Here is a 21,179-nt window from a genome sequence, read left to right as displayed (position 1 = left end):
GAAATGAAACTAGGCAGCTGACATGAAGAGCGCATTGCAATGCATACCATTGCACTATAATATTATCAGTTTTTAGCAGTGTAGATTTAGCTTAGGCAACTTTTCCTTTCGTTTTGTCCAAGTGAGGAATCATCACATTTTCTGTTGGGTCTCGTAGGCCACTGGCCATTAGAGACTTCTACATATGTATGCATGTATGTATGTAAAACAAAGTGATACTCACTAAGTGCTTCTAGTACAGAAGATAACACAAGTGCACGGGTATATTTTAGCTCCGAATAAAACTTAGAATGTTAGGTCAGCCTCATACATGTCCCCAAAACAAATGTGCATTAAGGAGACTCAGGAAGATAAGGAGATACACCCAAGAGCAAACTTGTTAGGATTGCCCATAAGGGCAGGCGAAACAGAACTTTCAGCTAATACTACCCCTCTTTTCTGCTCTTACCCTTTCTTTTTCTTGTCCAAAGGGAGAAACAAGCAGTAAATGGTACTCTATCAAATCCACTCTCTTCAGCAACTGCAGAGTGGCACTTAGATCGTGATTAAAGTGAAACTGTTTTGACTTTAATATGAGCACCTTAAACATGATCATTGTTCCATCAATTGGATGGAGTAGATAATAAAGCAATTGACATAAGTATACCTCTCTCACACAAACACACAGTACAAATGCCAGGACGAGCAGATTAGCACGCCCTGCAACTGAAATTACCATTACCCTTTTACTTGGAGCTGCATTATGTTCATCTGTACTCCTGAAAATTGGTATGTCCAGTACGTTTAGCATGCTCAACGGCCTCCTGTAAACAATTTTAGTAGTCTTTAAAAGCATGCAGGTGATTCAAACGTCCTGACTAAGTGGGCATAACCCACACGTCTTGTCTTATGATCTTGCAAGATGAGAAGAGAAAATTAGTATAGAAATGACAAAGGATTCTAAAGTTCATGTTTGTATGCCCCAAGTACAAGCATAAGTTTTTCTTGGGTATTGTCTATCCCCCTCTCAAGCTAGCATTTGGCCACATTGTGTTTAATGTAAGATTGAAATCAGATCTCAGAAACTAAAGCACTGTAAAAGGGTCTTTATCTCTGCACTCCCGAACCACACTTTATACTTTGTTCCTCAAAGAAGGCTAAACCACACTTTCTTTGTTCCTAGGAGAAGGCTAAACCACAAGTGTCAATGGATCTCGGGACTTTTTTTTTTTTTTTTGCGGTAAAAAGTGTGGCTAATTATATTACTCCAAAGAATTGTACAACAAAGTGCATGTCCTCAAACAGTCAAGCTGGAGCTGACTCAAAGTCTCAAAACAATCATATATACAAGCCTCTCAAGGCTGTCCGAGGGTATGGGGAGCAAAAGCCGTGGACAATGCCGTGGACAATGCCATGTGCCTTGGGAAATCTTCAATACTTACTTTTGGTGCACTTAGACATTTGGAAATGCATTGAGATCTACCAAGAAGATAAAAAATCATCATTGCTTATCTTATGAAAAGATGGAACATGAGTCCCCCAGAACCTACACAGGAGCAAGGAGTACCAACCAGCCATGAGGTCATAGCATCTGTATCTTCACATCATCTCCAGGAACCAGTCCTAGCATGATGAGGAGATGAAGTCTCTGGCTCTCCGCAGCATCCACCAAAGCCACTACCTCCACCAATTGAGCAAGGCGTACCTAAGCCACCTCCCTCTACAGCCAACCTAGAGCATCAACTACACCTACTAGAAATTGACTCATTGGAGCATACTGAGGCAAAACACGAGGATGGCAACCAAGATAACTCGGCATTTTCTCTCTAAAGCGTGCCATCTCAACTGGAGACATATGCAGCTCCTCATTTGTGAACAGTCACCTCGTATTCTCTCGACCAAGTGTGATGGCTTGCACACCAAAAAGAGATGCCAATTAATTCAATGTAGAGATGAAAGTTAAGTACAATAACAACATGCGTGTGTGTGGGGGTGTGTGTGTGTGTGTGGACTTATTATAGGTAAGTTTAAAAATATATGTAATAAAGTACCAACAAAAGCAAGCACAAGATTTCTAGGAACAAAGAGTCTATTGGTGGGAAACCCTGTTCATGTCAAAGTATTACTTTGAGAGGGGGAGCCTTGAGCTTGCAAAAGCTCCGACCCTTAATGTAAGGATTCTAGAGATAATGGACTGAAAAAGTATGTTTTAAAAAAAAAGGAAGAGACTGACAAAGAGTTTCTTGTTAATATTGAAGGAGAAAAGGATGCAACTACAAGGCCCATGTTTATTTAGGCAAAGTTTTTCGAATTTTGTGTGTGTGTGTGTGTGTGTGTGTGTGTGTTCAACAATCAAAGTTGAGCTCATTGACTCTCAAGCTAGTTTAGTGATTGCTCACGGTGAGGCACAGCCTAGTGGCCTGTACCACATGACACACTTTCTTTCCGAGTCACCAGCAGAGGGCTTCGAGGTGCACTGCTTCCAAGATTTAGCCGCTACACGAGAGCCTACAAACACCTAACATCTCTGGCATTTTCATTTAGGACATCTTGGATGCGACTCTCTTTATGAGTTGTTGCATGATGCATCAACAAATGGTTGAGGGCCTTCCACACCTGAAGCTATCTTGAGATATCTATAAACCATGTCAACTTCAGAAACAACACCAATATTGCTAGGGTTCCTAACTAGACTAGCCATCATGTAGAATGCATGAGGAGTGATATTGGTTGCAAGTTTATCTCCCACGAGTTTGTCGAGTTTCTACAAGAGCATGGCATCTCTCACCATCTTACATCTACTAACTTCCCCTCTTAGAATGGAGTTGTAGAACGTAGAAACTAGACCATCATGAACATGGCACGCTCTATATTGTTCGCAACAAATCTCCTAGACACCTTTGGATTGAGGCTATCAACATTTCGGCATACATCCTCAACCGATGCCAGACTACTGCTATCCCTCGAAGGACTCTGCATGAGGCATTTTTTGGCTCTCGGCCTATCATCTCCCACTTCAGGGTCTTTGGGAGTCATGCATACATGCACACCCATGATGATGAGATAGAAAAGCTCACCCGCTGAGATAATCGCCTGATTTTTGTAGATTACTCCTCCAAAGTGAAGGCCTATCGTTTGTTCGATCCTCTGACAAACAAGGTGATCCTGACTGTAGTTTTTTATGAGAGGGATATTGTGCAGTCTTCTACACCAAACTCTACACCATTTCCTAAGATTATTCCATCTGAGATAGTGCCTTCTAAGCCGGGTCTACTATTTGCTCCTAACCTTTCTGCAAATTCTTCAACTCCCATGTCTCCCTCTATGAAACCCATTAGCTCGCTAGTACTAGCACATCATGCGGAATTCGGGGATCCTTCCACCAAATTCCACCCTTGAGGGCCCTAGAAGATCTCCCCGCTTGCATCTCACACTTCATTTGCATCATTGTTTACAGCTGATTACATAGCACTTTTTGAACCTGATCGTTAGCAAGAGGCTCTTTAGCATCCCTAATGGCGAAAGAATGTAGAGAATAAGCTAGAGAGTATTGATTGAAATGAGACTTGAACACTAGTAAACCGTCCGAGTCACAAGAAAGTCATCGAGATGAAGTGGATTTTGGGACCGAGCTAAAAGCTGATAGGACTTTAGATAAGTACACGGCCTATCTTATAGTGCAAGGGTCTCGACAAAGGCAAGGTATCGACTATGAAGAGACCTTTGCTCCTACTGCGCAATTGACATCGTTCCGTTTATTGGTTGTGCTAGCCACTCACCACAGTTGGACGATCTATTAGCAGAATATTAAAAGTGCCTTTCTACCAGTCATCTGGAGGAGGAAATCTATGTGGAGCAACCACCTAGGTTTTATTATGCTGACTGAAAATATAAGGTTTTATGCTTGCACAAAAATCTCTTTATGGGCTGAAGCAAGCACTCTGGTCTTGGTTCAAGCGAATGGATGAGTTCCTTCGAACTCCCCGATACCATTCTACCCCCTATGACCCGAACTTATATGTATGCATCACTTCAAAGGGGGTTAGCTACATTCCTATTATATGCAAATGATTTACTTATCACTAGCTCAAATTCGGTTGCCATAGCAGAAAATAAGACCCATTTTTGTGCTACTTTTGATATAATAGACCTCTGTTTATTATCTTACCTTATAGGGATGAAGATAGTTCAATTTGGGGGATGTATTCTTTTGTCACAGAAGAAGTACGCTCTTCAGTTGGTGGATCAATATTGCTAGGAACTGATATGGCATGTGGCCACGCCTCTCGATCTCACTATCCACTTGTCTAAGGATACACTGGATCAGCCCTTCAACGGAGCACACCTATAGATCTATTGTACGAAAATTGCTTTGGTTGATTCATACTAGGCCAGATAAGCATACTCAGTTAATTTGCTCAAACAGTATTTTACTGCACCTAGAATGTCACATTGAATTCCATATATTTGTATCTTGAAATATTTGAATTATACCTATTCTTATGGCCTAACTTACAATTCTGGTTTATGTTTACAAGGGTACACAAATCGGGATTAACTTCCAAGCCAAGGCTAAGTACGGGCTCTCTTTGATGCTACCACGGAGGCCATCTACCTAAGGTGCTTACTGGCGGCACTTCAATTACCATGTGATGCACCGACTATCCTCTACTACAGCAATCAAAGTATGATTGTACTAGCTGGTAAACCCATTATCACACCTGAAACGCAACATATTGGCATACATTTTCACTTTATCAAAGGGCAAGTTGAGCTAGGTACCATATGCCTAGAGTTTGTATCTTCATCACACAATTTTGCTCCAGTATTTACTACCCATTATTGGCTTGGATACTTCCTCCCCTACTTCTTTCAATTGACAAAGAGAGGGTGCCTTCCTCTAGCTTTCACTCCCAGTTTGGGAGGGGGTTCTCTTGATGGCTATGGGGTATTGTTTACAACTTTTGTTTTGGACATTATGTACATTGTACTATGTGCAAAAATTATAGGACATAGCAAACAGTATCTGAGCAAGAAGTAGAGAGCATACAGTAAATATGAGAAGAACAAAAACTACTTTAATGTCAAATGAATTGATACAAAGATGGCTCTATCCCTCCACACAGTTCCACTGTGAAGCTTAGATGGCGACCAACACAAATGATAGGCGAAAGGCGAAGAGCTTAAGGGTAGCTAGAAGAACTTTGACTGGGTGAAAGATAGATTAACGATGGCTTTGAAATGGTCTACCTTTTATAGCCTAAGAAGCTAGTCTAGTCGGCCTGTCCAGCCATATTACGAACCTTCCCTAGGAGTCGGCCAGAGAATATTCCAAGAATTCCAATGAATATTCTCTTTACTGTCAAGCCGGGAGTGCTACCCACAAAACCCCCCTCCCGCTGCCCAAGACCCCCCCTGCCAAAAGATGACATACCAACAAGACAATAGGGTTTGCGGGGAGGAACACGGAGTGGACTTAGCAAACATGGAGAAGAGAAGAGAAGAGAGAAGAAACCTTGATGAATGGAATGATGAAGTTCTGAATCATGGAGTGAATGTGATACAAGGGAACAAGGGTGATGTAGCACAAGGAAGATGATGAAGACAATCACGAACCACAAACCGTAATGTCCCCCTGAAGGGGTGTGAGGGCAGTGGAGAGGCTAGAGAGAAGAGGTGACTGATTGAATGAATCAGCTGTGAAGAATGAGTGACAAAGGCAGCCTATAAATAGGCAAGAGACTGTCTAGGGTGATGCTCGGAGGGAGGGCATCAATTGTCTAGGGTGGCACCACACTAGGCACCCAGTCCCTTTGTAGGGCCGTCCACTATGAAACCCTAAACGCAAAACGCGAAACCCTAAATGCAAAACACAAAACACAAACTACATATGAAGGGTTTCTCAACACCCCCTCTCAAGCCCAAAAAGAGGAAGAAGATAAGAGTGAAGGACAGATGAAAAGATGCATGCTAAAGAATGCTCATGCAGCAGGTGCTACTTGGACAATGTCCCTCGTGGGGAAATTGTTCACTTGTCCAAGTGCCCTAGTACAAAATGCAAAACGCAAAACCCTAAACGAAAAACGCAAAACGCAAAACGCGAAACCCCAAATGCAAACGCAAAACGCAAACTACATGTGAAGGGTTTCTCAACAACCCCTCTCAAGCCCAAAAAGAGAAAGAAGATAAACAGTGAGGTAGAGATGGAAAGATACATGTTGAAGAATGCTCGTGCAACAGGTGCTACTTGGACAGTGTCCCTCGTGGGAAAATTGTTCACTTGCCCAAGCGCCCTAAGACAAAGATGATGAAAATATGCAATGCATAGGAGAAATATTGGACTTTGTGTGGTACCGAGAACCATAAGGATATGCCCGTACTCAATCTCGGGAGTTGGCTCTATGCTAACCAAGTAACCAAGGCAAAAAGAAGAGGAGGAAGACAATGTAGAGGATCCCTAGGATCCAAGATTTCCACCTGAAAGGTAATCCACAGTAAAGAACAATAGACAAAGTGAACTAGAAAACTCAAAACTCAACCTCAAGAGAGAAACACTAGCTCCGTTCATCCATGCAAGAAGGAATACGAAGGCCTCATCACCAAGTCGCAACTGAACCTCCAAGGCCCCGATCAAGGTAGATCCTCGAGATCCTGGGAATCAATAGGTGAGATGACCGCTAGAAGGAAGCCACCCGATCCAAGGGTAGAAGAAGAAGGTAAAAGGCCTCTGCCAAGGTGTGAGAAGAATTGAGTGGTGGCCGGGAACCCCCTTTGAAACTCGAGGAATAGGAGCCGTCACAGTAGATGTAGATGCCCCCTAGGAGGGCAAAGAAAGATTATTCCCCTTTGAGTTAGATAGGGAATTCAAAAACTCATGAATCACGGACTCCAAAATGTTTAAGGATGAAGGAAGTGCCTTTGAAGAAGGTATCTAGGATAGTGAAAAACTACTAGAGGTGGCCTCTCGAACCTCAATAGAGGGCGGTGAAGGGTGGGGCTCAGACTAAGCAATGAGTGGACAACACTCGCTGCTTCTCAATGGAGCAAACCGAGAAGCCGAGGAAGAGGAAGCAGTCGAGCAACCACGATCTCTCGAAGGAGCGGACTAATGAGGAGACCGTATCAAACAATCAATGTTTCTTGATGGAGCGACCTGCAGAACAGCGGGCCGTGGTAGCCACTGTACCCGAAAATAGGCGGGAAAAGACTACCGCCAGCATTGCAACAATCTCCAAGAGGTTGTAGCGCCAATCGATCCTCCATGTGCTCGAAAGGACTTAGTGCGCATCGAATGCGTCTTCTTGCCTTGAGCATAGTACTCTGATAGCCGATGCAAAACAATCTCTATGGCCTAGAAAGGAGAGGTGGAAAAGGTAGTGCCTGGTGGGAGATGCATATACTTCGGGGGAATAGGGAGCAAAGATCAAACTCGGCAAGCATCGGTGGTCTCTCCGATGAAGCCACAGTAGGAGTACCCAATAGTCTGATCATCTGTTGGAAAATAAGCCATGAGTACCAATGTGCCTTACTGAAGAAGGAAGAGGTCGGCCACAAACCATGAACTGCAATGTCCGCCTCAAGGGCTGGGAGGGCAATGAAAGGGCTGAAAGTGAGCTGCCAGCCGCAGGGAGGAGTTGCTAGCTGCCAAGGAGGAGCTGCCAGCTGCAAACGCAGCTTGCAACAGTGAGGAAGGAGCCGCCGGCCGCAGAATATCACCACCAACAGTCTAGTTGAGCCGCCACCGGCAGAGAACAGCCGCCAGCAACAGGGATGAGCTACTAGCAGTCTGGTTGAGCCACCAGCAGTAGAGAACAACCACCAACAGTCTGGCTGAGCCGCCTGCAGCAAGGAGGAGCCGCCAGCATTCTAGTTGAGCTGCCAGCAGCAGAGAACAGCCACCAGCAGTCTGGCTGAGCAGAGAACAGCTGCCAGCAGACTGGCTGAGCTGCCAAGTTGCAGAGAACAGCCGCCAGTAGACTAGCTGAGCTGCCAGCAGCAGAGAACAAGTGCTGGAATACCACCAGGTGCAGCAGAAGAGCTACCAGCAGTAAACGCAGTAAAGGGGAAATGGAGGCAGCAGCATCAGCCCTGAACGCAAGCTGGAAAACAGCAAACGCAGGAGGAAGCAGCTGCCAGTTAGGGTATTGATGCAACGGAAGAAGGAGAGAAACAGATGCCGAACCCGCCACCGGTCTTTGCCACTGTTTGAGTAGATCCAGCTCTAATACCGTGTCAAAAGATGACGTACCAGCGAGATAGTAGGTTTTGCGGGGAGGAACACGGAGTGAACTCGGCAAACATAGAGAAGAGAAGAGAAGAGAGAAAAAACTCTGATGAATGGAATGATGAAGTTCTAAATCATGGAGTGAATGTGATACAAGGAAACAAGGGTGTCGTAGCACAAAAAAGATGATGAAGACACTCACGAACCACGAACCGCAATGTCCTCCTTAAGGGGTCTGAAGGCAGTGGAGAGGTTAGAGAGAAGAGGTGATGGACTAAATGAATCAGCTGTGAAGAATGAGTGTCATGAGGACATGTATTTTTGAAACCTCACTTAACATGTGGATTAATTTTTAATCACATGATTAAGTAAATGTTGCACATGTGAGGTGCAACTAGCGTTAGAGTAAATTTACAAGCCCGAGATCCGAGAAAATCACAGGATGTCCAAGGCAAAAGTTGTTATAAGTTATGTTGCACAGGTACTTACAAGTATCTGGTGTCAATCGTTGGCCTAGGTCGTTCATTTGGCCATAAGTGTTAGTTGGTGATACTAGAGATGTAGCATTTAATGATACCTAACCCTGATCTAATGATGAAAGATGACACAAAGAGACTCCAAAGTGGAAGATACCTAGCCAATTTAATTATTGGCTAGTCAAATTATTTTTCTAGGCATTGAAATAATTATTAGATAAATTTTCAATAATTAAAAACTGAAAATTAATATTTAATGATGGATAATGTTAGAAAAACCATTTGGGAAGACTGCCACTTGGCAAACTTGCCCATACATGCTGGTAAAGGGCTGAAGAAGAGGAAAAACAAGATCATTCTTATTGTAGCAAATGTGGGAGAGCTGTGAGCAACCATGGTCAGCCTATTTCCAGCCATTGCAGCCAACCACGAGTGAGTTTTGAGGAGGCGATTGCAGATTTGCACCCTCTACAGCTGGGCGATTGCATCCAGGTACAAGGTGACAACTCATTTGGATGTCTCAGCTGTAGACGACAGCATTTAATGCTGTTGTGGCAAGGCAGCAACTGCATTTGACTAATTTTCAATCATTCTTTGCGACAAAACTCTGAATTTTCTCTCTACAGCTTTCTCTCTCATCTCACCATTTCATAGCCTTGCTCCGAAAATCTCATCATTTTGACCCTTGGAGGCTGAGAAATTGTAAATTTCTCTACTGAAAACCCTAATTTACAGCAGAAATTAGGATTTAGCAACAGTCTCAGGAAGCATGCCAAAAATTGAAAGCTCCAAGACTTGGATTTTTCAGGGCTGAAGGTGAATTTCAGTTAAATTCAGGTGGACTAGCCAGCCATTGAATTTGGGGCATTTCCATCGTCTATGAATTAGGTGAATGTCAATTAAGTGCCCGAATCAAGGGGCAAATTAGATTGAAGACTTGTTGGTCACTTTGGGTAGCAAGGGGAGTTTGAATTACGAAAGGGATTGGGAAAATCCCATTGTAAATCAACTTCTTATTCAATAAAGCTAAAGAAATACTGAAAGGGACACCAATTTTAGGGCCAATCAGGTGTGTATTATCCAAGATCAATAGATAAATTTGTATTTCCGGATTTGCATTTATTGTTTGTTGATGTAATTAAGTTGTAATCAGGGATCAACCACCCATCCATGGAACAAAGGCTGGTTTCAAAGTGACACAGGCAGCCTATAAATAGGCAAGAAACTATCTAGGGTGGCGCCTGGAGAGGGGGCGTCAGCTGTCTGGGTAGCACTACACTATGGGCACCAAGTCCCTTTTTGGGACTGTCCAGTGTGAAATCCCAAAGGCGAAATGAGAAACCTTAAATTCAAAAAGTAGAACGCAAAACCCTAAATGCAAGACGCAAAACGCAAACTGTATGTAAAGGGTTTCTCAACACCCCCAACCAAAAGCAATCCCCGAACCCCAAAACAAGGATCCTTCATAACTCTCACACCCCACAACTCAATGCATTATGCCTAAAGTTGCTACCAACATAACTACTCTATCTAATCCAAAGGCTAGATCCTCAAAGGTCACCTTTTGCCATCCGATCACATAGACCTCATCTAGCATATGAGTCAAGACCCAACCAATGCCAACCAATGTCTGTTGTGCTTACACATGGCTTCTCCTCATATGGCATATGAGTCAGGACCCAACCAATGTCCATGCTTACACATGGCTTCTCCTCATAATGGGGACCTTACAACTTAGAGCACCATGGATCATCAGTGGCACCTTACGAGGATGGGGCATTGAGCATATCTAACACTTTGTGTCTTCATCTCCATTATCAAGATGACCATAATTGTAAAAGGACACTTGGGCAAGTGAATAACTTCCCTATGAGAGCATTGTCCAAATGACACTATTGCATGGCCAATTGCATGGGCATGATCACAACTGCATTATCTCTTGTATAACTCCACTGCATTGGCATTCTATTCTTGAAAACATACATACGTGCCTATTTATCCCTTTTCAATCTTTGGAGTAGTCCACTCTGGATCCACCATATTCATGGCATTGCATATCGTAGTCTCTAAGGTAGTCCCCCTTGCTTAGTTGGTCAAGCTTGCTATCCCTACATCTTTTTTGCCTCTTCACATACCCACCATATTTGCTTCATCCACACTTACTAAAATCAATCTTCCTTCTTGGATTGGGTGATAATTCCCTAATCAAGCACTTAATTACAGCAACCAGCAAATAAACATTAATTAAAATACACACTTTACTTTAATAATCTTGGACAATAGACACGATGTTGGCCCCAAAACGTGTGCCCCTTTCAGTATTTCTTTAACTTCAATTGCCAATTGATTGATTAAAAACCAAGATTCCACATTCTCCTGGGCTAATCCAAAAGCCCTTTGTTGTAGATACAATCAACAAACAAATTGGGCAATTTGCCCTTTGATTTTCACCCACAACTTGCTCTAATAGGACACCAACAAGCCAAATGCTACCCCAAATTTACAATGGATGGCTTGGCATCTAGAATCCCTAACAATTTCACAAATTTCAGGTGCTGATTTTGATGTAAAGATGCCTTCTCCTATTGGCATAGGTCCTGAGGTGGCTGCTAAACCCTAATTACTGCTGTAAATTAGGTTTTACAACAGTAATCTTCCTACTCTCCCCCTAATCTCACTGAGATCTGCTCCAAATGGCTGTGATAAGCTGAGATCTCCTAAGAATGGGCTGGAATAGGTTAGAGAACCACAAAGAGAGAAAATTCAGAGTTTTCACACCGAAAAATCCTTGAATCAGCCTACAGCCTGCACAAATCACTATTTAATGCAATCGCCCGCTCTTTGGAGCCCTCCAATCTATTGTCGCCAACAGCTCCTAATGCCACAACTGTTTTTGCCTACTGCTCCTGACTTTCTAGCTGTTGTCTACAACCACCAATGGCTGAGGATCAGTCTAAGAACTGACCAACAACACCATCTCTCCCTCTCCCAAGCTGTAAACTGATTTGAATGGCTGAAACTAGGGCCCAAAAACGTTTTCTCAGCTTGTATGGATATTTGTGCCAAGTGGCAACCTTCTAAACCCAATTTTCAGCATAGACCAACCATTTAATTAATTTTCGAAATCAAATAATTCTGAAAATTAATTTCAACCCTTTTGACTCTGCCCAAAATTAATTGTGCCCATCCATAATTAAATTTGCTAGGTCATTTGCAACCTGGAGTGGTCCCCAACCTTTGTTGACCCCTTAGACTGGCATTAATTAATTAATTAATGCTAGTCCCGAGTGTCACCACTATCACTTATTGTCCAAACAACTATCCCACGGTCAAAACTAACACCAACTGACCCCTTAGATTGGCATTAATTAATTAATTAATCCTAGTCCCTAGTGTCACCACTAACACTTATTGTCCTAACAACTATCCCACGGTCAAAACTAACACAAACTTTTTATAAATAGACTGACTATCCTCCCATTCAGCCAATCTCGTTTTTGTAGGTTTCAAGCGCTCTAACTTCGTTTCCCACACCCCCTTCACGCAAGAGATCTCAATCAAGGCTCCCCCACATTGTCTCCATTCATCCAGCACCTGTTTCTGACCTCCACCATGCAATCCACACCTCTATTGCTACGTTTGTTATTCGAACAATGCTCCCATCTGCCACCCAAGCTATCGCCACCTTCCACAATCTGTGTTTCTCTATGTTACCCTAGCCCTAGCTATGTTCTATTCAATTTTTGTTGTCATACGCTTGTATTTGTGTTTCTTTGTTAAAGTATTATTTTACAAGTGCCACCAGGCATATTTCCATGAGCCTCACACATAGAGATAGCTATTTGATACCCTAGTCATACCAACCATGATGTATGGTGTACCAACGTGGAGCCCTGGCTTGGCTACTTACTTATGGACATAGATTAAGAGACCATAGGTCATCATGCTCTCTTGGATGATTCGCAGTAAGTCATCAGTACCACATGAGATTATCAGAGAAGAGTTTGCTACACCCCCATGATGATAGAGGCTCTCTTACAAACCATCAGCTTTATCCACACAATACGGGCCATGCATCCACATCAACTACCTAGGAGAGCATTTGAGGCTTCTCAACAGCTAGCTCGGACAAGATGTGAGGCAAAGACCTCATGGTATGCACAGGTCAAGCAATGGCTTACACGTTTGGGATTGGCATGGACCACCCCCCCCCCCCCCCCCTTCCTTCCAATACAACCATGACTCCCCCTTCATGCGTTTCTCTCACTCACAGCACCTAGTCATGCAACAAAATCTTTACAAGCTACACATGCAGGATACCCCAACAGCCCCTGCTTACGAAAGTCTCCTACTATAAAGACCATTTTTCGAGGACTATCATAGACGGATTCATTGTGAGACCTAGATATTTGGATGTGTACATGCCACATGAGCTGCCAATTGCCATTGGCCAACTCAAGGTCTCATCCCATCAGCTTGAGATGGACTTGTAGTTTCTATTGGCATTGTATATCACCATCATCATAGATCACATCTAGCCATCACATATGGCATCTCAATATGTCAACCTTGATACTTAGCAATAATCATCATTGTACATGGTTATGTCTCATAGGTCGATTTTGGCCGTCTTTTTTTTTCTTCTTCTTCTTCTTCTTCTTCTTCTTCTTCTCTCTCTCTCTCTCTCTCTCTCTCTCTCTCTCTCTCTCTCCATTCACTATTCACATTGTGTGTGTGTGTGTGTGTGTGTAGTTGAGCTTCAATCTAGCAAGTATTACACTCAGATCAGTTTGGCCTATTTAAGCCCTCTTGCATCTCTTAAGTTACTCGACCTTAATCTAGATTCTTCATCCTCAAGTTCTCTTCTGTAAGAGAGGGTGTGTTCCATTGCTTTTCAGTTTCTCCCTGCAATCTTCCATGGATTAACTCAAATAACTAATATAAGCAAGGATTGCCTGATATTTCTACCTTAAAGCTAAACATATGCGTGCTTGTTGTACCTAGGGTTGTGCTTGTTTTTCTAGTGCTGCTGCTTGTTGGACTGAAGCAAAAACAGTGCAGACACAAAAAGGAACAGTAGAGGGAAAGGTAAAGCACGAATCTCTTTATGCTCAATCTCTAGCCAACAAAAGATTTGTAGTAAGCATTAATTGGTAGAAATCTGTATAAAAAACAAACTGATTTTGAGACATGAGAAATGTCAATGACAATGCAAACACCATAAGGGCTGTGGCATTTTCTTTATTCTCTGGAGCAAGGATTAACTTGATTTCCAACTGCAAATCAGACACTGTGAAGGTTACAACTCAAAATTTTGTAGCAGTTGCAATCTTTGCATCTTAAGGAGTAGGCAAATACAAGGGATGGCAAGTTAGACAAGGTTTCAAATATTAAACATAGATCAAGAAAGAGGGAGGGGCCACTTAGGTTTTAAGTAAGAGGTTTTGAATGTCTGAGAAAACGCACACAACTAGATGACACTGAAGAGTGTGGAGTAACATATGAACCAAGAAAGGATCAGAAAGAAATCTCCAGATTAGTTTTTGTAATCAAACTAATACCAGGCAGGTGTGTGATATCTGCCAAATAAAAGACCTCCTAACTAATACAGCCAGCTTTTTCGAGATCCTTCACAAAGGAACTGATGCATAAAATACTTTGCATAATCAGAATCTCCTTCTGTATGTTAGGCATGCACATAAATGTTCAGCCTAAATGGCATAAAGATAAGTAGAAGTATCATACAATCTAGAGTATTGGCAACAATTCCAAACACTCATTTCCAGAAATTGAGTTCCATAGAGATTTTTGACATAGATGCACAATAAGAGAAGTAAAGAAATTAGCAAGTGACCTTTTGGCCAACAACTCCTATTTGGCATGCACCACAGCGTAGCGTGAACTTTGAAGTATCAGTAAAATTCCTCTTCCTGCATCAAATTAGTATACGCGCCACTTCAGCTCCATCTGTAGAAGTAAGAGTTACATACTTGGAACTTACAGATATTAAAAAATGCCGATTTTGGATTTTCCAGTGTCTCTCTGTGTATTGTGGTGGCAGTGCGCTTCTTTTTTTCTTTTTTTTGGGGGGGGCCGGGTTTGGTTGGTGGTTGGTTGGGGTACCAAACCTATGGGCATCCTGAACGAGATGCTCAGCCATTGTGCCAACTACACCGATTGTCCCATCATTTCCAACTGCAAATATTGTTTGATCAATTTCTTCGGGAGCACCTTCGAAAGGACTTAGCTGCAACACACCAAGCACACATGAGAGAGTGATCCAGTGAAAATTAGCATCAAGAAAGCTGGAGTGCCTGTAGTAGATATACTTTGCAAGAAAGCAAGGCTTGCTGGATTCAAACCTTTCAATACTTATGAGGCCAAAGAGTACATCAAATAGTTGCATCTATATGTGTTAACTTAAAATCACTATATTTGAGTGAATGTGAATGGGCCTATTTAAGTGAATGTGAATGGACCAATAGATGGTCCAGGATTGCTCTTTTTCATGTTGGAGATTGAATTTAGGCAAATGTCCTGATCGTCCTAAGGGACTCGCAAGGGAAGAATTATCAAGCCTTCAAAAAATGAAATTTTTCTTACACACATACACCCAAGAAGATTGATTGAAAACATGTAAACAAAGAATAAATCTAGATATATGTGTCAACCTTATGGGCCTAAGGGACTTGCAAGGGAGGAATCATCAAGCCTTCAAAAAAACAAACCTTTTCTTACATGCATACACCCAAGAAGCTGATAGAGTTGTATGGATCCATCTGCATATTACATCATGCATATCTCCAACTCCCTCAAACAACATTTGGATGTCTTACAGTCTACAGATCTTCTGCACAAACAGATACCTTTAGTGAACCTTGAGGAGACCAGGGTTATGGTGTTTAACACCACACAGGGTTGGATGACCGGATCTTTGGGTGTGACCTTCAAGGGGTCACAATTCCCCATGCAAGAGGGCCAGGATAGCCAGAGCTTTTGCAGCATTAAGTGCACTTGAGAGACATCACAAACATGTACAGTTTCAAGAGCCACACACCGACTAGTGGTTTTTTGATATATTGGTCACACCAACACTTGCTCTAACAAAGGAGAGATATTTTTAGATTAATTCTTTCAGTACATAGCTTAGCCATTGATATTTACATATGATCCAATTGTTAGACATACTTTGATTGTACTTATGATCATACTCTTTGATGAGAGAACAGTACATGCTCCAGTCACATAGGCCATTTTGGCCTTTTGCAAACGTTAAGATACTCCCCTCTTGCCTCCCTCTCCTCCTCTCTCCCTATCTCTAAAAATTATGCCACGTATCATAAGGCACTCTGACCTTTTGGAGACATTAATAGAATTCATCTTCTCCTCCTCCTCCTCCTCTCCTCTCCTCCTCTTGTTAAGATAAAAGAGGAGCATTTCTCATTAAACCTTAATTAGCTAACTAAAACAGCACCAAAACTCAAAAATTACAAAGTCTCTGTGTTCCATAAGCAAACACCCAAACTTTGGGAGAATACACATCTATAAATATAAGGCTGCCCAGCCACTTGCTCTATTCCTTGTTTTGCAGGTTCTATCTGTTCTAGCCATCAACCCTCCTCATCCATTGGCTGTCCAGCCCTCAGTTGACTTCTACCACATCGTCTCCAGCACCAGGTGCCTTGTCTACTGCTGCTGCCTTCTCTGGCTGCTACCTCCATAGTCTGGTGACCTCTCCTCTAACTCGTAACTTGGCTGCTACTACAAGCTGCGTTTTCAGTTCGGTAGGCCACCCTGCTCTCCAGCATCACTAGAACCCTTTCTCAGTCAGTGTTCTGCTGCAATACAGGCTGGCCACCATCAGACTACACTTTTCCAGCTATGCCCCACACTGTTACAAGTTCAAGCTATACATTGAAAGCATTTACTAGCTCCAACACTGGAGACTGCATTTTGGCTTCCACCCTGCTGCTCTTCCATTTTCAGCATCATCTCAACTCCCACAAGTGGTTACAGCCCTCGGTATCCGTCTCCAGTGGACATCACTCTCTCCAACTACTCCCTCAGCCCGCTCCCCCCATAGTCAATGATTGTTGGACAGCTTTGTCTTTGAGCATCTTGTACACACTTTCATTCCTTTACAGCATTCATTCATTTACTTCAGAGCTATCTTCCTTCTCTCTTTGTGTTTTTTTGTTTTTGTCAAAGTCATATGTGTTTTAGTCATGTTCCTACATTCTATGCTTTCTCCTACAAACCCTAGCCTAGCTTCACATGGCATCGAAGCTTGTGTCCAAGGCCTTTCAGGCATTTTGTGACAGCAAAGGGATAAAAAGGGAGCTCACTGCCCCTCATAATCCACCCCAGAATGGAGTTACAGAGCGTATGAACAGGACTATACAGGATAAAGTCCGTACTATGCTGTCTCATGCTGCATTACCCCATGGTTTTTGGGCAGAGGCTGTTATGACAGCCGTTCACTTGATCAATCGGTCACCAAACAGGTCTTTGGGGGGGGGGGGAGTCCCTCAGGAAGCGTGGTCGGGCAAGCCACCTTCTTATGCTCATTTACGAGTGTTTGGCTGCGAGGCTTTTGTGCACATTCGTAAGGAAGACCGCAGCAAACTTGAGCCAAAGTCCTGTAAATGCATATTCCTAGGATATGGTGACGAGGGTGAAATGGGGTATAGATTGTGGGATCCCGTGAAAAGGAAAACAGTGCGCAGCAATGATATTATCTTCCGGGAAGGTCGCATGCATAAACAGCCCGAAAAGACTGAGGAGGTTCATAGGGTTGTATTCCGGGAAGAAGTACCTTTTGGACAGCAAAATGTGCCCGCTGTACAGCAGCAAATACCTGCTGTAAATGAACCTGCGAATGCAGAAAATGATGCTGGAAATGATCAGCCAGCCATTGCCCATAATGATGAGCCACTAAATGTGCAGGAACAGTCAGGACAGCAAGCTGTTAATGTTGATTTGCAGGCTGAAATGCCAGGACAGCAAGCTGTAAATGATAATATGCAGGCTGAACAGCCAGCAAACAATGATCATTGGGTTAGGAGATCGTCTAGGGCTACTAGACAGCCCGACAGATTCGTTCCTGGTGCAAATAATGTGGCTGATTATGTCATGATCACTGACTGTGGTGAGCCGTCATGCTTCAAGGAAGCAATGGACAGACAGGACAACAAGAAATGGTATAAAGCCATGCTGTCAGAGATGGAATCTCTTGAGAAAACCGGCACTTGGGACTTGGTGCAGTTGCCTAAAGGGCAGAAAACGCTTCCATGCAAATGGGTTTATAAGATGAAGGTCACTTCTGGTTCCTCGCCAAAGTACAAAGCCAGATTGGTTGCTAAGGGGTACAAGCAGGAACATGGAGTTGATTTTGATGAGATCTTCTCTCCTGTAGTCAAAATGACTACATTGAGAACCATTTTGGGCTTGGTTGCAGCTGAAGATATGGAGCTTATACAAATGGATGTAAAGACTGCATTTTTACATGGTGATCTGCATGAAAGACATATATATGCAGCAGCCTGAAGGGTTTGTGGCTAAAGGCAAAGAGAAGATGGTATGTAAGCTCAAACGGAGTTTGTATGGGCTGAAACAAGCACCAAGAGAATGGTATCATAAGTTTGATACATTTATGCAGTCTCAAGGTTTTCAAAGAAGTCAAGTGGATCACTGCTTGTACACCAAGAAGGCCGCAGATGGCAGCCTAATTATCTTGGTTCTGTATGTTGATGACATGCTGATTGCTGGCAGGGATACTCATGCCTTGGATTCGTTGAAGCAAAGTCTTCATGGCAGCTTTGACATGAAGGATCTTGGTGATGCAAATCACATTCTTGGCATGCGAATACTCAGAGATAGGTCCAAAGGATTACTCTTTCTATCTCAACAGGAGTATGTCTCTAAGGTTTTGCAACGTTTCAATATGGAGGGGGGGAAACCAATTGGTGTTCCATTGCCTCCATATGTGAAACTCAGTGCAGAGGACAGCCCTACATCTGATGATGAGAAGGCTGAAATGGCCAAGATTCCATATGCTTCAGCTGTTGGCAGCTTGATGTATGCTATGGTTGCTACACGTCCTGACATTGCCTTTGCAGTGGGAGTGGTTAGCAGATATATGGCAAACCCTGGCAAAAAGCATTGGAAAGCAGTGAAAGGTATTATGAGATACCTCAAAGGCACAAGTGATTTGTGCATCTGCTTTGGAAAGCAGAAAGCATCTGTCGTTGGCTTTACGGATGCAGACTATGCTGGTCATGCGGACTGTAGAAAGTTCACTTCTGGGTATGTGTTTACCTTCACAGGAGGAGCAGTCTCTTGGATCTCCAGGCTACAGAAGTGTGTTGCATTGTCTACGACAGAGGCAGAGTATGTGGCTGCTACTGAGGCATGCAAGGAGGCTTTATGGCTTTCACGTCTGGTGGGAGATCTTGGCATTACAGCGTTACCCGTTCTTCATTGTGATAGTCAGAGTGCTATCATGCTAGCACGGAATCCCGTCTTTCATGCAAAGACGAAGCACATACAGGTGAAGTATCACTTCATCAGAGATGTACTTGACAGCAAGAGCATTGAGCTTGTCAAAGTGCATACAGATGATAATCCTGCAGATCTTCTCACGAAGGGTCTTCCAGCAGAGCGGTTTGCTCATTGCCGACAGATGATGGGAGTTGGATAGATATATGTATTTCAGCTTTGTACATACTTAGACTTAGCTGATTCTTTTCTCCTCTTAAGGCACATTGCCTTTAGGTGGGAGGTTGTTGGGAATAAAGGGCCATCGTGCCTTTTATATGTGCACGGGTGTGAACGCACCCTTAGCACACTTGTACTTTCATATATATCTATCTAAAAACCTAAAGTGGAACACACTCCAATTGTACCCAAGAACATCTTGCATCTCTCGTTCTCACTCGCTGCTGTTGCTCACGTGTTTGCTCTTTACCTGACATTTCATCGCCGGACATTGCATCTCCGCAGCGCATCACTCACTTCAGTTTGAAAGCTGAATTCAGAGATGTTGAGAAGAAGGAAGTAGAGGAGATGTTGGCCAGAGAGTCTATCAGAGACTGAAGCCCCCTCTAACACTATCCTGTTGAGTCCAGACCAACTAGTTGAAGTCAACCCCCTGATGAATGACGCAATAAAGAGGCAAGCATTGGAACGAGTTCAGAGGTACGTGAGAAGAGAGAAGGCAAAAATCAAAGCTTAGAACGAGCTCGCAGCAGAAGCCTCCTTTGACGCCCTAAAAGCACTCTTTACAGAAGTCCCCATGGCGACTCAAGGTCCCCTTTCTAGTCAGATTCGTCCTGGAAATATTGATGACAGGCCAGCAAATGTAGTCCCATTGCCAGTTTTTAAGGGAGAGTACAATGAAGACCCTCATCTTCATGTAGCAAATTCATGGTAGCATGTGTGGCTAACAATGCCAGAACCCCTGAGCATTGGTTAGCAATATTCCCCGCCACTTTCAAGGGCGCGGCGTTTCAGTGGTATGAGAGACAAGCAGCAGGAACTTTTGGCACATGGAACGACCTGAAGTTGGCCTTCCTCACTAAATTCACGCATGAAGATTTTGAAGAGCGGATGCGAGAGGAGTTCATGAACCTAAGTCAGTCCTCTGGAGAAAGAGTAGAAGCTTATGTCTCGCGAATGGAATCCATCCTGAAGAGATGGACTAACCATTATTTGGACGAAGGTATCCAAAAAGGAGTGTTTCTCAAGAGCCTACAACCAGAAGTTCGTAAGTTTGTGGAATTGAGAAAACCAGTCAATCTGCAAGCTGCAGTGGAAGATGCAAGATTATATGACGAAGTTGAAGCAAGGCTGTCAATGACTCCAGGAACAGAAGTCTTACCCCCTCATATGCCTGGAATGGTATACCCACCAAATGCAATCCCAAGGACAGTTCCCTACCCCTATCTCCAGATGTAAACAGTACCGCAATATAATGCACCCAATCCAGTGTGATCACCGCAGACAATAGTGCCTCAAATGATGGTTCAACCACAACAACAATGGCCTCAAACAGTCCATCCAATGGCGACTCAACAACAGCGGAATCCCACCAACTGGAATCAACAACCCCAAGTCTCAACAGGAGCTCTGAATCAGAGCCAGAACAGAGGACCTTCTGGATCAACCCAACCAGTTTATACAGTAATTACAGACACTTTCCAAAATCCCACAACAAGCACTTCAGGAGGTGAAAACCTGAAGGATTACTTATCCAACTCAGTTGCAAGTATCAAGAAAGAGCTTCTGAATGTGATTACAGAGCAGCTACAGACGATGAAGGTGAATACCGCCAATATATTCACTCCTGCGGGAGCTGGAAGAGATGTGATGCGCTCTAATACCTGGTGTGGAAAGTGCCATCACGCGGGACATTTAGCCACTGAATGTACCCGAAAACCAACCATTCCTGGAGCCTTCTGTTCTTACTGTTTGCGGAAAAACCATACAGAGAATATTTGCTC

General features: G+C 43.3%; 1 protein-coding gene across 2 annotated transcripts in view; it reads right to left on the bottom strand.

Moving 5' to 3' along the window:
- Positions 1 to 240: 240 nt before the first annotated feature.
- Positions 241 to 21,179, bottom strand: part of LOC148011187 (OTU-like cysteine protease family protein) — a 100,564-nt gene continuing 79,625 nt past the window's right edge. For both annotated transcript variants that reach the window (XM_087670024.1, XM_087670025.1), the window contains 3 exons: positions 14,808 to 14,926; positions 14,534 to 14,609; positions 241 to 803 (listed from right to left, as the gene is read on the bottom strand). In XM_087670024.1, the coding sequence (XP_087526150.1) occupies positions 747 to 803; positions 14,534 to 14,609; positions 14,808 to 14,926 (252 nt within the window). In that variant the 3' untranslated portion in view covers positions 241 to 746. The remainder of the gene's footprint in view (positions 804 to 14,533; positions 14,610 to 14,807; positions 14,927 to 21,179) is intronic.

The sequence above is a fragment of the Lygodium microphyllum genome, chromosome 28 (genome assembly GCF_053477565.2).
Source record: "Lygodium microphyllum isolate KBCC chromosome 28, Lygodium_microphyllum_v1.1.10, whole genome shotgun sequence".
Taxonomy (NCBI): domain Eukaryota; kingdom Viridiplantae; phylum Streptophyta; class Polypodiopsida; order Schizaeales; family Lygodiaceae; genus Lygodium; species Lygodium microphyllum.
This window is presented reverse-complemented; position numbering and strand designations above follow the sequence as displayed.